General features: G+C 40.5%; 1 protein-coding gene across 15 annotated transcripts in view; it reads right to left on the bottom strand.

Moving 5' to 3' along the window:
* LOC111577053 (uncharacterized) overlaps nt 1–14,326 on the bottom strand; it is a 39,051-nt gene that overhangs the window by 3,509 nt on the left and 21,216 nt on the right. For 6 of the 15 annotated variants that reach the window (XM_055013921.1, XM_055013920.1, XM_055013932.1 and 3 more), the window contains 11 exons: nt 14,108–14,278; nt 12,801–13,007; nt 12,468–12,659; nt 11,739–11,935; nt 11,412–11,474; nt 11,240–11,278; nt 10,498–10,560; nt 8,154–8,333; nt 2,241–2,363; nt 1,946–2,059; nt 1,773–1,853 (listed from right to left, as the gene is read on the bottom strand). In XM_055013921.1, coding sequence (XP_054869896.1) covers nt 1,773–1,853; nt 1,946–2,059; nt 2,241–2,363; nt 8,154–8,333; nt 10,498–10,560; nt 11,240–11,278; nt 11,412–11,474; nt 11,739–11,935; nt 12,468–12,659; nt 12,801–13,007; nt 14,108–14,278 — 1,430 coding nt within the window. Of the gene's footprint in view, nt 1–1,772; nt 1,854–1,945; nt 2,060–2,240; nt 2,364–2,892; nt 3,015–4,500; nt 5,347–8,153; nt 8,334–10,497; nt 10,561–10,587; nt 11,112–11,207; nt 11,279–11,411; nt 11,475–11,738; nt 11,936–12,467; nt 12,660–12,800; nt 13,008–14,107; nt 14,279–14,326 lie in introns of those variants that run through there. The other 9 variants (XM_055013922.1, XM_055013928.1, XR_008602828.1 and 6 more) reach the window with 9 other exon arrangements.

The raw sequence follows: 14,326 nt of genomic DNA on the forward strand, positions 1-14,326 counted from the left end.
GTTTTTTCCACATTTTGGACGACATACTAAACTATGACGTTTTTGTGACATTTTGAACGACACTAAACTATGACGTTTTTTCCACATTTTGGACGACATACTAAACTATGACGTTTTTGTCACATTTCGGACGACAAACTAAACTAGGACGTTTTAATGACATGTTTCACGACATACTGAACTATGACATTATTACCCAATTTGGACGACATACTAAACTATTACGTTTTAGTGACATTTTGGATGTTTTTTTTAAGTTCTTTTTTGGCCCTTTTGTTGGTTTTATTCAGTAGGTAAGTAGAAAAGAAGACAGGAAAGCAGGGAGGACCTGAAGTAAAGGGCCATGAGCTGGAATCGAACCTGCGTCTCTGACGCAGTCCTGTTCATGAGTTGCCCTCTCAACTGGTTGAGCTGCCTGGGCACCTTTTTATCACTTGTTGGATGACATACTAAACTATGACTTTTTTATACATTTTAGACGCCATACTAAACTATGACGTTTTAGTGACAATTTGGACAACATACTAAACTATGATGTTTTTTTTGATATTTTAGATGAAATACTAAAATAGAAAAGCACTCACAGAGCGCAGTACTCCGACAAGGTTGGTCAGTTGACGTATCATTTCCGACGGATGAAATCTTTAATAAAAAATGACCTTGTGCTGAGCACAGGCATGTGTTATGCATGTGTATGTTATGTATGGATACCGAATTACGTGTAAATTACTTTTATAAAGATCTTTTGATCAGTTCATCACTTTTTGCAAGCCTTTTATTAGCTAGTGTTAAAATGACCGCTCCCTCCATGCTTTTATTTTGAGACCCTACTTTTAAATGCTACGGGCTTTTATTTTGTCACCATTCCAGTGGCACAGGAAGTGTCTATCTAAGAAGTGGTTTCTTGACATGACGAAGATGCTGCCGAAAAGTTCATGTAAAGATGAAAGAAAACGGTTCCACGCTGTTGCTGTCTAGCAAAGGATGTGTCTAAACTTAGAAGCACTTAGCTGGAATGGAGACAAGCTCTTACGGTGTTTCCTGAAGGAAGGAGTGAAGGGCAGAAAGGTGAATTTGTGTTCAAAATAAGGCTGACGGCTGAACGTAAATAAAGGCTTTGTGAAACATCATGAGCTTCACCATTGTCTGGCTGGTGACCTAAATATGTAGCGGGCGGCAGGAACTGATGGGACTCAGAAACAGCCCACAGTTTAATCAACTGTTCCTTGTATGATTTCCAATGGATAAATCATGGTCAATTTGTAGTAGGATCCAATCATGTGATCGTCAGCAGGTATCTGTCACAGTGTTTACTTGTTGTCATGGTTACAGCAATGCCATGCCTGCAGCTACATCTCGCAATGGGAAATCCTTAACAAAGCCGTGGATCCAGACTATAAGCCACATCACTGCGGAAATTTAATGAGGCGGTCCTTGTGTCATTTCTGACCTTCCCTGAAAATGTTATCCAAATCCATCAGTTCATTTTTGAGTAATGTTTCACACTGACAGACAGATGAATTCACAGACAAACGTACGCCGATCCGCCGCGTTCCTTGGCAGAGTAACTATTGGTCTTTAGATATATTTTGTATATTTACAGAGACAGGCTAGCTGTTTCCTCATTTTCCAGTCTTTGTGCTAAACTACTATAACCGCCTCCTGGCTGTAACTTCATATTAACCAGACATATATGAGAGAAGTTTCTAAAAACTCAGCAAAAGAGTAAATAATGTCTTGTGTCATGGCTGACTAGTACACAGGGTTTTTACCTTATCTTGGTCAATGTCAGAGTCTGCAGTTATGACAATTCTCTTCTCAACACGAGTCTCTGACGATCCACTTTTCACAACCTGTGCAGAGAAGAAAAACACATTTAACTGAGAGGCATATACGAATAAAACAAAGCTTAAAAAAAGGCGAGAGCAGGGCTTGTCCTGCTGACCTTTGAGATGTGAGTGGTGGTGGTGGTGACTGTGGTGCCGCTGGTCGTCTCTGAGGTAATGGTCTGGGACTCTGATGTGCCATCTTTGTCCTCGTCTGTTCCATCAACTGTCACCTGAGAAAAACACCAAAAAGACCAGACTGAATAATCGCATCGAAGTGATGCAACCCTGAGCTTCCAGCTTCATGCTCATGTTGGGAGCTCCGGGCCTGATCCTCCCAGACCTGTTCATCGCTCAAACCTGGCTGTCTAAAGCCGAGACAGATCTGGGCTGAGCAGGTTCTGGAGCCCCTACCTTTGAAGACTCATAGGTGAAGGTCTTGGTCGGGACGATAGGGACCTCTGTGGTGGAGATGCCACTGGATAAGAGGTTGGACGCGGCTGTGATGGTGACAGTCTGGGTCTGCACCAGAGGGGGCTGTGAATGGGAGCATAGCCCCATGAGTGGCTGTTTAACCAGGCACCTCACAGCAAACATTTTTCATTTCACACCATGCATTACCCTTTGATTTCCACCAAAAGCCATTTCTTCTCACCAAATTTCTTTTCAGTTATTATTTTTAGAAACAAGAAAATTGTTAATTACCCCTCCACCCTTCCCATCACCAACCATTACAAAAGAAAACAGTGAAATTTTCAAGTGGGTTGGAAAGATGACGATAAAGTGAAGTCAATATGAACGTTTCTGTGGCAGAGAATAATGTGCTAGTGTCACAGTGACCCGTCACCATGGTGAAGAACTTGGCACACCACTGTGCGACACCTCTGCAGCATCCTGGGTTACATTTCACAATCATAAGGCATAATTCACACCACGCTTTAGAATATTTTCTACCTTTATGGTTTTGATTTTGTCACGGTGCTGCAAAGGGGTGAGCAAGTGTGGCAGCAAGATGTCCAAGCAGAGAAAAGAATCAGCATCACCCCTGAGAGAGTCAGGAGGCTACCTGGAAGCAGCGTATGACCTGTGGACCCTCGCTCCAGAAATAGGAAGCTGGGGAAGATCCAACTATCCTCCCCTCCGACACTCCGGGACATGATCCTTCCTCCTCCTGGGTCTCATCTAAAGCTTTACAGGAGGGATCAAAGGAAGGAGGTAGCTGTGCCATTTCCACCTCTACGACCGGCAACAAGGTCACGTCACAAACTACAACTTCCTCCTGATCGCGCGACTCTTCCTGTACAGGAGCGCTGTGGGCTTCGACACCATCAGGCTCGCCCATGGGGCTCACAGTGGGGCTGGGCTTGCCTGCAAAGCCCAAATTACTGCTGGCTTCCTCGTGTGCAGGCTTTGTCTCTGAACCATTGCATAGGGTACTAATGCACACACTCTAAAAAAGAATAAAATAGTCACTATGTGGATTATGAGCTCAGGTTCAAGTATTTTCTACTGACATTAAAACAAGTGGAATTTACATAAATTATAATGTTTTGCTGCAAGTTCAAAATATGAAGAGTACATTATATACACAGTGTAAGTTTTATGAGGTATTACAGTACAGAAGAGGTGATCTAACGGTATTTATATGACAAAATCAGCAAAGTTTTAAAGCCACAGCTTAACAAAACGCTGCAGCCCATGTGCATCACAGTCAAAGCCTTTCCACCTGCCTCAGTAGCTGACGAATCTAGATGGTTAAGGAATACAGATTTAGCTGCATATTTCATCAATGAACAGAATTTTGTACGCGTTACAATTAACCCACTGAAACCCAAAAACTGCCTGCAGAAATCACCAAAATCACACCATTTATCAGAGCAAGAAACTGTAAAAATATTGACAAATTTTCCAACAGTTCTTTAATTACTCATCTGTGTGGTGTCATTCTGTTGGGAAACTTAACCAAATTTAAGCTAAAAATGGTGGTATTTGATCAAAATCAGTTTATCATGCATGTTTCATTTTAAAATCCAACAAAAGTAAAGCAATTGCAGCAACCAAGTTATGCAAAAAAAAATAAAAATAAAAAATTCAGAGCTTGGTGAAGCTGTGGTTGACTGAGCTGCGACTAATAGTTACGAAACAAAAATTCAGGGACTGCGGGCTGTGTTTACACATGAAAACAGGATAAGATTGAATAAATAAATAAATAATGTAAGTAGTAAAATATCCATTGTATGAAAAGCCACCATTTTGTTTCATTATCTATACCCCCTGGGGGCACTTCGAAAAATGTACATGCTAATTCAAGATTTTAGCATTTCTCTGTAAAATCAAATGGAAATTAAATTTTTGTTGTTGCTGTTTGTTATTTATGGTATCATACCTTTTGATACAGCCTAAAATACATTTTTGAGTTCTCTCTCCTTCTAGCAATGGTTGTGCAGGACTTTACATTGCAATGAAAAATGAGCTCACAGTAAGAAAAAAAAATGCTAAAAAGGAAGAAAAACAACAACTCTGAAACTGCTTGGTGTTTGAAAGCCTGAATGGATTTTCTTGTGCTCAAATTTCAAGAGTGGGGGGGCTTACAGATATGACACATACCACCAACCATGCACTTGAACATAATATAACAAAATCCACCTCCTTCAAAGGAAGAGAAACAATCATATAAGCTGTATATGGAATGCCTTTTATTCTTTGGTCAGGTTTGATTGCCAAAAAGTCATGCAACAAGGAATCTCTTGCAGCCGCTACATACTGCCTTGCAAAATACCAGTGAAGGGCTAATGGGTCATTAAGTATAACAATAAAGCTGCCTCATGGTTTCCCACCACAGGAAATACTATACTGCAACAAAGAACATTGAGAAATTCCCCAGAAACAAGACTGCTGCTGCTGCTTTCTAGTGCATATTTCATGTGGAGAAAAAAAAATCACAGTGGTCAACTTATCCGAAGACAATATCCTAAAACTACTGACAGTAAAAAACATACCTCAACATGTGTATAAAAGCAGGCTCAAAGTGATACGGTCGGACATTAAAAACCTCTAGATAAAAGTCAGCTGTTCGGAAATACTGGTTCCTCAAAGTCCCAAAAAATATCACAGAAAAATGTAAAACAGTAGTGGGTTGATTATCAATTCCAGTCCTAATCAGTCTTTGGAGAACAGGTCTGTTTATGGTTGGAGAAACCAGGTGGGAAAATGTGCTGCAGTGGGAGAAACAAGGAGTCAAAGTCTTGTTCAACGGGGGGCCTAAGGGGGGGGGGAAAGGCAGCTTCTCAAGTGGTGCAGAAGGATGAGAGATGAGGAATGCTGGAGTGATGTTGCAGAGGAGGCAAAAAAGAAGGAGGAGGAGGAGAAGAGAAAGCGAGAGGCTGATGGGTGGATGGACTAGGTGTGGTCTCCACGGCTCACATTCACACCTGTGTGGGGGGGTTCCGCAGGTCGAGGCCCCTCAGCTGCGTTTGGAGTAGAAGTCGAGCAGGGGGCCACGTGGGAGGCGGATGACAAACTGAGGGGGAGGAGGAGGAGGAAGGAAGAGACATGAGAGGGAAGATACTGTATATCTGAAGTGTCTGCAATGACCGATAAGTACCTGAATTTGCCAAAAAAAAAAAAAAGAGTCAGAGTTGCGTATTTACCGATTATCAAAAATAGAAAATTCTGAAGATTTTAACAGCCATGTTTGTGTCCAGAGCATGGAAATGTCAGTGTTACATGCATTTTAACATGCATTCTGTATTTTTCCATGTCGAACAATTGGCTTTTTGTTTTTTTGAAAAGACAGTAAGTCATCCACATTTGCAGTATGTTAATTAAAAAGGGATATGTTTTAATAGAGTTTTGAGATTTTTTCAACGAGCTTAAGTTAACTGAGTCAGCATGAATCTTGAAATGTCAGCTTCAAGATGAAAAGTGTAGTGCAGTTTGGCTACTGGATGGCAATAAAAGCTACGCACTTAAATCTAATCTCAAATAAAGATTAAATTGCAATAAAGGCTCATAATATCAGTAGCTCAGAGGTTACAGCTGGTTTCTGGTGAAGCCAAGGGTTAAATTGAGCCAAGTCCACCTCCTGACATCCAAATCCACTCAGCTCTGTCTCTTATAGCAGTACAGCACTTTACAACTCTTGGATTCTACTTTAAGTCAACATTTTATGCTGAATATAGAACATGCCCTTCTTTTTCTTGACTTCATTAAACAGGAGGATCCAGAGGTGTCACATCGTTTACACAACAGTAACTTCATTAGCCCCCTGAACCCTAAAACACCCTAGTGGGTTTAAAAAATGCCAAAATGACAGTATTTATTAGAGCCAGAAACTGTAAAAACAGAGAAAAATGGTCAGGTTTTGACATAAATGCTTTTTCTAAAAAGCAGATAGGTGAGAGCTGTTGTGCACAAATAAATATTTTACAGTCAGATAATTAAATAGTTGTGTTCAGGATGAGTCCGGCATTTTGTTTATTTATTTATTTTTTTTTAATTCAGCAAAAGTCTAATAGTTTCCTCTGGAGAATAACCAATGTTATGACATAAGGAGATTATTACAAGTGTTTTTCTGCTTAAATGCAATAAATTTGCAAGTTATAGGATCACTTGAGTAAATAAAAGTACAGCAACAGACAATAAGCCTCATGCTGAAAACACTATTGGAATGAGTCTTTAAGTTACTGTAGATACTACAGGGCATTTGGGTTTTGACCTGCATATTTGGGATGTTATTATTTATCCTTGAGAACTTGACACAGCTTCACAGACATGAATTTTGAAATAAACAAAAAAAAAATTAAGTCATCGCCCGAATAACCACAAGGTACAGAATGTGTTTGTACCTATTTAGAATTAGATTTGAGACAACTGACTCAGATTTCTTTTTTCTAAAACACTGGAAGTTTTTTTTGTTTTAGCTCTGAAAAAATTACATTGTTTCTCTGGAAAATCCACATCCACTGAACTTATTGCATAGTTTTCACCTTTCTCTATGACCTTCAGTCTCACTGAAGAAAGGCTCCTGCTCCTCACAAATCCAAATTAACCCCTGGCTGGAGCCTAGTTTTAATCAGCCCTATCATTTTCAGTGGATCAGAACACACTACACAAAATGACCTACAGATTTGACCTACAGTCAAAACCAACATTTTGTGCAGCCAATATTAATGTTCTGCAGGGAGCAGTCAATCTTTTGTCACTACAAATCTACTTTGGCTGAAGGTGAAAAGGAATGAAATAATGCAGACACTGGACCAGAGCCATGTTGCTGATGGCAAACAGCGAGCATTGTGCACACTTGTTTGGTTTTATTTCCTCACTGGAAGCCGTCGGCTTGCTTTGCTTTGATTTTGACTCTAATGCATCCTGACATTATGATGTGTTTGGAGGCATTAGTCTTCAAATGTAAAAATGCTTCGTGTCCAAGCAATCATGAAGCACTTGATGCAAAATGTGTCTAAAGTGACCCTCAGCAGATTCCACTTGTTTATTCATGTTACAGCTGCACAACCAGACTGGAACTGAACTCTTCTGAAGGACTTTCATGTGATATTTAAACTAAAACATAACTAATAATGGTAACATTTTATTAGCAGTTTACTATAGTCGTTTGTGTTACTGTGAACTATAGTAATTGCTGTGAATGAGTGTCTCTTCATAGAAAAACAACCAAAGCTCAGAGGAAGCAGCAGCCAAATAAAAGGGTGAAAGCAGCATGAAAGAAAGGAAAGTGGGTAAATAGGGGGGGTAAAAGCAGTGAGAAAGCTCAACAATGAAGGAGGGACGGAGGAAGGGGAGATTCTGCTCAGTGTCAGAACGTGCAAAACTTCAGGAAAGAGGTCATGTTTTAGTCATGCAGTAGATACTCCAGGTCAGGTCAGAGTCAGTCATGCAATAAAACATGTCAGGGATCAGCGACATCTGATGCAGGTAAGAGCAAGACTAGACAGCGGACGATGTGTCCCCAAGGTGTCTTTTCAGTGAATGAACAGACCCTATTCAACGAGTCCAGCTGCATTCTTCATACACATGCATGTGCTGCATACCACATGCCATCACCTTGAATAGGACTGTAACATGCAGACACGATGTTCAGACTGTCAGACAACCGAGTGACAGCTGGAAGAGCCTGAGTCCCTCCTCTATCAGTTTCTTTCATTTGCATACAATGCAACAATGCAAAAATTACAAAACCACTGTCAGAAGAAAGGTAGAGTTTCAGGTTCTTCTGCTCCATAGCAAATCTCTGCTCACATTAGTGTAGTGATCGACAATTTCCCCCCAATTCTGACTGACTTTGGCTAACTTTAACGAAACACTTACCCCGTCTGCACTGGGCAGAGGCTGGCCATTGATGCCCAGAGTGCGGAACGGGGAGTGCGTGGACAGACGCTTATCCCACTCGCTCGGCCTTGTCTCCGGGACGGCCTCCATGAAGTTCCTCTTCAGCTCACTGATGCTGGCGTGATGCCTGAGCAGGTCCTCCTGAGGCTTATCGAACTCCTATACGGAAGGAAAGCCAATACAGGGAAGAGATAGTGGCGAGAAGGAGGAGGGAGGGTACAAAGAAAAGAGCACCGGGAGACAAGTGGAGCAAGGAAACCATAAATGTGAGAGTTGGATGGGAGGGGAGAAGGATAATGAAGGATATATTGGGAGAGATTAACAAACAGGAGAGAATAGAAACAGAAAAACAAAGTCAGAGTATGTTGCTTTTCAGCTATTTCTGCGCAACTTACTGCTGATTAATAAGCAGAAGCAGAGTTAACAGGTGATTCTAAGGGAACATAAATTAGATTTATGATCAGCGACTCCTTTTCAGAATGCAAATCAAGTCCGACACCTGAATCATGAGCCTTTGGTTTATGAAGCAAAGCCTGAGAGGGAGTCGGTGTTTACATTTTTTTTTTTTTTTTTTTTTTTTTTTATATCAGAGTTCATTATTATTTGGGGCTCTACATGGTTGGAAGCTATAAACTCTACAGCACAGCATTAAGGATCGATTTCACAGCATTAGGCTCGTGGTGAAAGAAAACAAGGCTGCAAAATCAAAGAGCAGGAGAGGTGACGACAGCAGACAAGTCGAAGAAGATTGAGAGCCTCGGTATGAATGGAATCCTGTTCATTTAGGACAAATGAACACAAGCAAACAGTAGAAGCACGGATTTGGCAACATTTAGCATCAAGTTGATCTTTATGGATGATTCACGACATCGACAGCCGTCATCCAGAACACACCGCAGACAGGTTAACTACTCATCAAGGCCTATTGTGGTGCTAAAGAGCAACTTAATGATAAGTGTTTCTCCAAGCGTCATTTCGTTCACACAGCAAAGATGTCATTTTATTTTCATTTCTACAGCCAAAAGGCTCATTTGCGTAATTGCTGAGAAAGTGCAATGCATTACTGACAAGTTAGAAAATGAGATGGAGGTAAACAGCAAAAGCAGGAACAGGAGAATACTGATGATCAAGAATAAATATAGATTATATGAAAACAAAACAGAGCTGCTTGTGCACCTTGGCTGTAGAAGCTAAAACAGGCCCTGAGTAGCTTAGTCTGTTGCTCCTCGCCCTGATCACTAGGGACAGTTTTAACCCTCTGAACCCAAAACTCATTGTATATTTCACCAGCCAGCAGAATTTTGCATGTGTCAGAATTAACCTTCTGAACCGTCAAAACCTACTTGCAGGTTTGAAACGCAAAAATCTTGCAAAATTACACCAGTTAACCAAGTCAGAAGCTGTAAGAACAGAAGAATCATCAGATTTCTTCATTTTCCGACAGTCCGTGAACTAATCGTGTAATGTCAGGAAAATTTACTAATTTTATAATCTTAAAATTGTGTTATTTCATCAAAATCACATTAAGTTGCATGTCTAAATTTTTTAAAAATGCAAAATAAAATGGTTTACACCAGATTTAGTAAAAAAAAAACATTTAATTAATTTAAAAAATTTTGTACTATGTAGTGCAACTAAGAACTAAGATTTTTGACGTGACAAAAATTCTGAAACTTTTCAGCTGAACTGCAGGCAGTGTTTGCAGATAGGAGACATTTATGGAAGCAAATTAAAATATAGATAGTTAAATATTCATAATACATACAGCCCCCATTTTTTCCAGTACTGGTAACGCCTGTAGGCGTTGTACATGTTGATTCCAGGTTTGTTCATTTTTTTCTAAAATAAATAATCAGTGAAATTCAACTTTTGTTTTTATCTTTTTTAGGATTTAAAGCATTGTAATTTTGCTATTCTCTACTCTACTTGGTTCTGCCATTTCCATAGAGTGCGGGACTTTATACTGCAGTGAAAATGAGACAAGAGCTAAAAACGCTCATAAACTGATTGGGGTTCAGAGGGTTAAGGATGATCTGTAGTTAACAAAGTTTGGGTTCACAAATTTAAATGTAACAATCCTGACCACAATAACCCTTTTTTTGTTTTAAGTTCAACAGCACTCTCCTGAATCAACGGAAGTAGAGTCATGTTGCCACACGCATACACACACACACAATTACCATGTCATCTACAGCCGATAATTTAACGCTGATGCAAAAAGTGTGAATCATGCCACATGCAAGCGTGATTTTATTAGCAGCCAGTGTGCCAAAGAGCAAGAAAATACAGCCGGAGACCGACATCTCCAGAAGGGAATACAAACCTCCAACATTAAAAGGCTATGTCTGATATAAATTGAGTCACCCTCAATTTTCTTAGCTCTTTTCTGTGAAAAATGAAAAGAACAAAAAAGTGTGGGTTTGTTTCAGTTTCCCCTATATGCTGGCATCACACATTATCATGCATACTAAGAAGTTGAATAAAGTGTTAGTAACAACAGACAGAACGAGTTGTGAGGAGTTCATGCAAAGTCGTCTGGGGCTGAGTGACCACAGGGGCCAAAACTGAACTACACTAAAAAAGCAAAAAATATACGCCTCTAGAGTTAAGATTTCTATTCTTGTAATGAGAAAAGAAACAAAAGAATGGCGAAAATGTGACAAAACACCAGTTATCATGCCCCATTTAGTGCATTTAATCTACAGTCATGCATGTGTGCATTCCAGTGTTTACGACAGCAAGCAATGAGAAGAAATGAATGCCTTGAAAAGTTTTAAAACACGCTCTGAGGCAAGCATACTCTCGTTATACTATGAGTTACAGTATTCTATTAACACCAGTTACTCACTGTTTACACATTACATCCATTTTTATACTGTCTACCTCTTAAAGTATACTGTATGTGCATCGAACCTGATGTAGATTTCATTTTTAGACCTAGTCGTATGGAAGCACAACGTGAGAAGAGGGTGGAATTAGTCTTTTGGATGAGAAGCTCTATAATCATCAGAATGGAGGTGGAGAAATGGCTACCGTAAGACGTGAAACGACGCTAAGAATCTGACCTTTCGCATTCGCACCACCTCCGAGCTCGTCATCTCGTGCTACCCCGGGGGGGAGGAGAGAGGGGACACGAGTTAGCATCCTCTGGCTTTCAACACTCACATCGGAGCCAGAAAATAAAAACATGTCTCCTGAAGGGCGACATGCAAACAGAAGCCTGCGTCTGACACTAACCTGAATGTCCCCATTGACGGCGGATATCAGTGAAGAGCCTCTCTGGTCCCTCCACACTGCTGGCTACAGCAGCAAGAGAGACACAGTTCACACTCAAGACACAGAGAGCAACCTCTGCTCGCTAACTTTGGCATCTTTCATTATTAAAACAACCATGAAGCATTTAAAAGATTTTACATGTGTATCAATCACACACCCAAGAAGGACACTATAAGGACACATCATGAATAATTCCTCACTGGCGCCAGCTGTCCTGTTGCATACATTTTTAATCCTACATCAATTTCAAGTTGAAAAACGTGATCAAATGAGCGTGAAATTCAATACCTTGACCTCAGCTTCGATCTTTGAAGGCTCCACAGCTTCTACGGTGACTTCCAGTTTCCTCTCCTCCATGCTGGTTTTGATTGGGGTGGAGGTCTGAGGCTGATCCAGAGTTGCCATGGGGATGCCTGCCTCCATCAGGGCAGCATGGGAGAAGACCGGAGCGCTGACGGGACGAGTGCCCCGCTGTGTGCTCACAACTAGACAAAAATGCAGAAAAAATGGGAATGAATAAAAGGAAATGGGCACAGTGGAGAAAAGTCTCGGTTAGTAAAATGCACTTTGAAACAGCCTGTAACACAATAACCCATCAACATACTTACATATGTCATACACTATTCAGCCTTGATGTAATCAGATAAATGCAAAAGCTGCAAGAGTATACTGTACCTTATTTGTTTCCTTTACTCTTTTTTTAAAAAAAGACAAGCACACGTCAGAAAGTACGGAGGGCCACAAGCGAAGGTCCACAAAGTGAAACAAAAGCAAAAGCGCCTTTTTGATCAATCCAACGGTGGACGGAAAGGCGGATGATGTTAGGCGGCGAAATGCTACGAAGCTGAATGAAGTTGAACTGGTGAAAATGCGGAGACTCTGCAACAAAGTCAGAGGTCCTTGAATAAAGCCAGTGCATCGTGGCTGGAAATGTTAGTTTCATGAAGCGGGGAAAGCATGAGTGAGTTGTTCATGTGCAAAGTAAAAAAAAACCAAACCCAAACAGGTCCAAAATACCTGACTCTTTGAGGCCAACATCTAGCAGAACAAACCAATCATCACTGACATGTGTACGTGTGACAGGCCGTCTTTCCTCCAGGATCCGTTTCTCAAACTGCGGTCTCGTCTCAGAAATAGTAATCCTCTTTGTGGCCACAGCAGCCGGAGCTCTGACCGCTGCTGGGAACTGGATACGCTCTGCGACAGCAACTAATACAGATACACAATCAACTTTTATTGTGGAGATCAATGAGATGCACTGCCCTGATAAATCCAAGTTACGCTGCAAAACGACAAACTCAGCAAGAAATGTGGGCATGTATAGTTAGACGAAGTTCTTTTGGAGTATACCTGATTTCTTAGGAGCCACATCCAGAAGAACAAACCAGTCATCCTCCACCTCTCTCACTGCTGGATGTGGTTTCTGCTGTATTTCATACTCCTGCTGCCATACCTCCTTCACTATAGTGACTCTCTGTTGTACCCTTTGCTCTCTGACTGCAATCTTTTTAGCTGGTTGCACTTCAGGATACATTCGGACATGTTCGTCCACAGCCACTGACACAGAATACACACAAAGACAAACTAAAATGAGGCTCAGTCATTTGCAGGACGGAAGGTTATTCTTTCAAACTAAGCATGAAAAACGTTTAAAGCTACTGCTGGCAGAAAGGGCTGTTGGCTAAACCTAAATCCCCATTTTCATGTCTTACTGCCTGTAGTGTCCTTCAGATCTTGCTTTTTGTGTAATCTAAGTTTAGCTATTTCTGTATGACTTTGTACTGTGCTTTCAATCATAGTGCAAAAGGTGAAATATGTAATCGAGGCTGCAAAATGTGATGTTTTAGCATTGTAGGATGAGGCAAATTAACTCAAACACATCATGCTACAACTTTTTTGCTGCTTGACACAGAAAAATTGCACAGTTCTTACTTTCCATGATAAATCCAGAAGAGTAGTGTCTGATATAACATAATTTACTCTACCTGAAGGGTTCCTTGATGCTTGGACATTTGATTTGGTTTTCTGCTTGAGTAAACCTGACATTAGAACACCTTCTTTCAACTCTTATTAATGGAAATTTTGGCCGACCACCTGTCTGAGCTGCTGCAGTCATTGAGTTGTGGAGACTAGAAGCTTTTCTGTGCATAATGGCACCACTAGCTTCTACTGGTGACTATAGCCTGCATGTTTAGATAACACTGATAAATTGTAGCATTTCTCAATAAGTACATGGTCAACAAGTGAGCCATTTTGTGTACAATTTAAATTATATTTTGTCTCTTGGAGATGCACTGAAGTCAGGTGAAGTAGAACCTTAGTTTAAGACCATTTTGATGTAGATTTGTACATTAGCAGAAATGTAGCAGTGTTTAGCTGCAATAAAAAGAGTTTATCTCTAAATCTATTGAAAAACAATGATAAAAAGACTTATCACAATCTCAATATTGATAAAACTGTGACTATCACTTTGCACCACAACCTTGCAGCTCCAATCCGTTATTTAAGTCATCTGGTGAAAAATACTATTTTTTTCACATTTCAATACATATATATTGCAGAAAAACACAATATTCCACTTTAAGTTTTCACCATTTTGGCAGCCCTGTAGGAATCATGTCATCTAATAGCAACAGCCACACAAAACAGCAGAATACCTGGAAGTTTAGCTGCAACATCCAGCAGCACAAACCAGTCATCATCCACTTTTCTTGACTCTTGTGGTTTCACTTCCACCAGCTTCACAGACGGCCTCACATCTTCCATGATAAATTTTGGTTTCGGTTCAGCAGGCGTCACGACATCAACAACACGTCTAACCACAGTGACTGACACAGAAACATAGAAGGTAAATAAATCTGATGCCAACTTTTAAG

Source organism: Amphiprion ocellaris, chromosome 9, assembly GCF_022539595.1.
Source record: "Amphiprion ocellaris isolate individual 3 ecotype Okinawa chromosome 9, ASM2253959v1, whole genome shotgun sequence".
Lineage (NCBI taxonomy): Eukaryota > Metazoa > Chordata > Actinopteri > Pomacentridae > Amphiprion > Amphiprion ocellaris.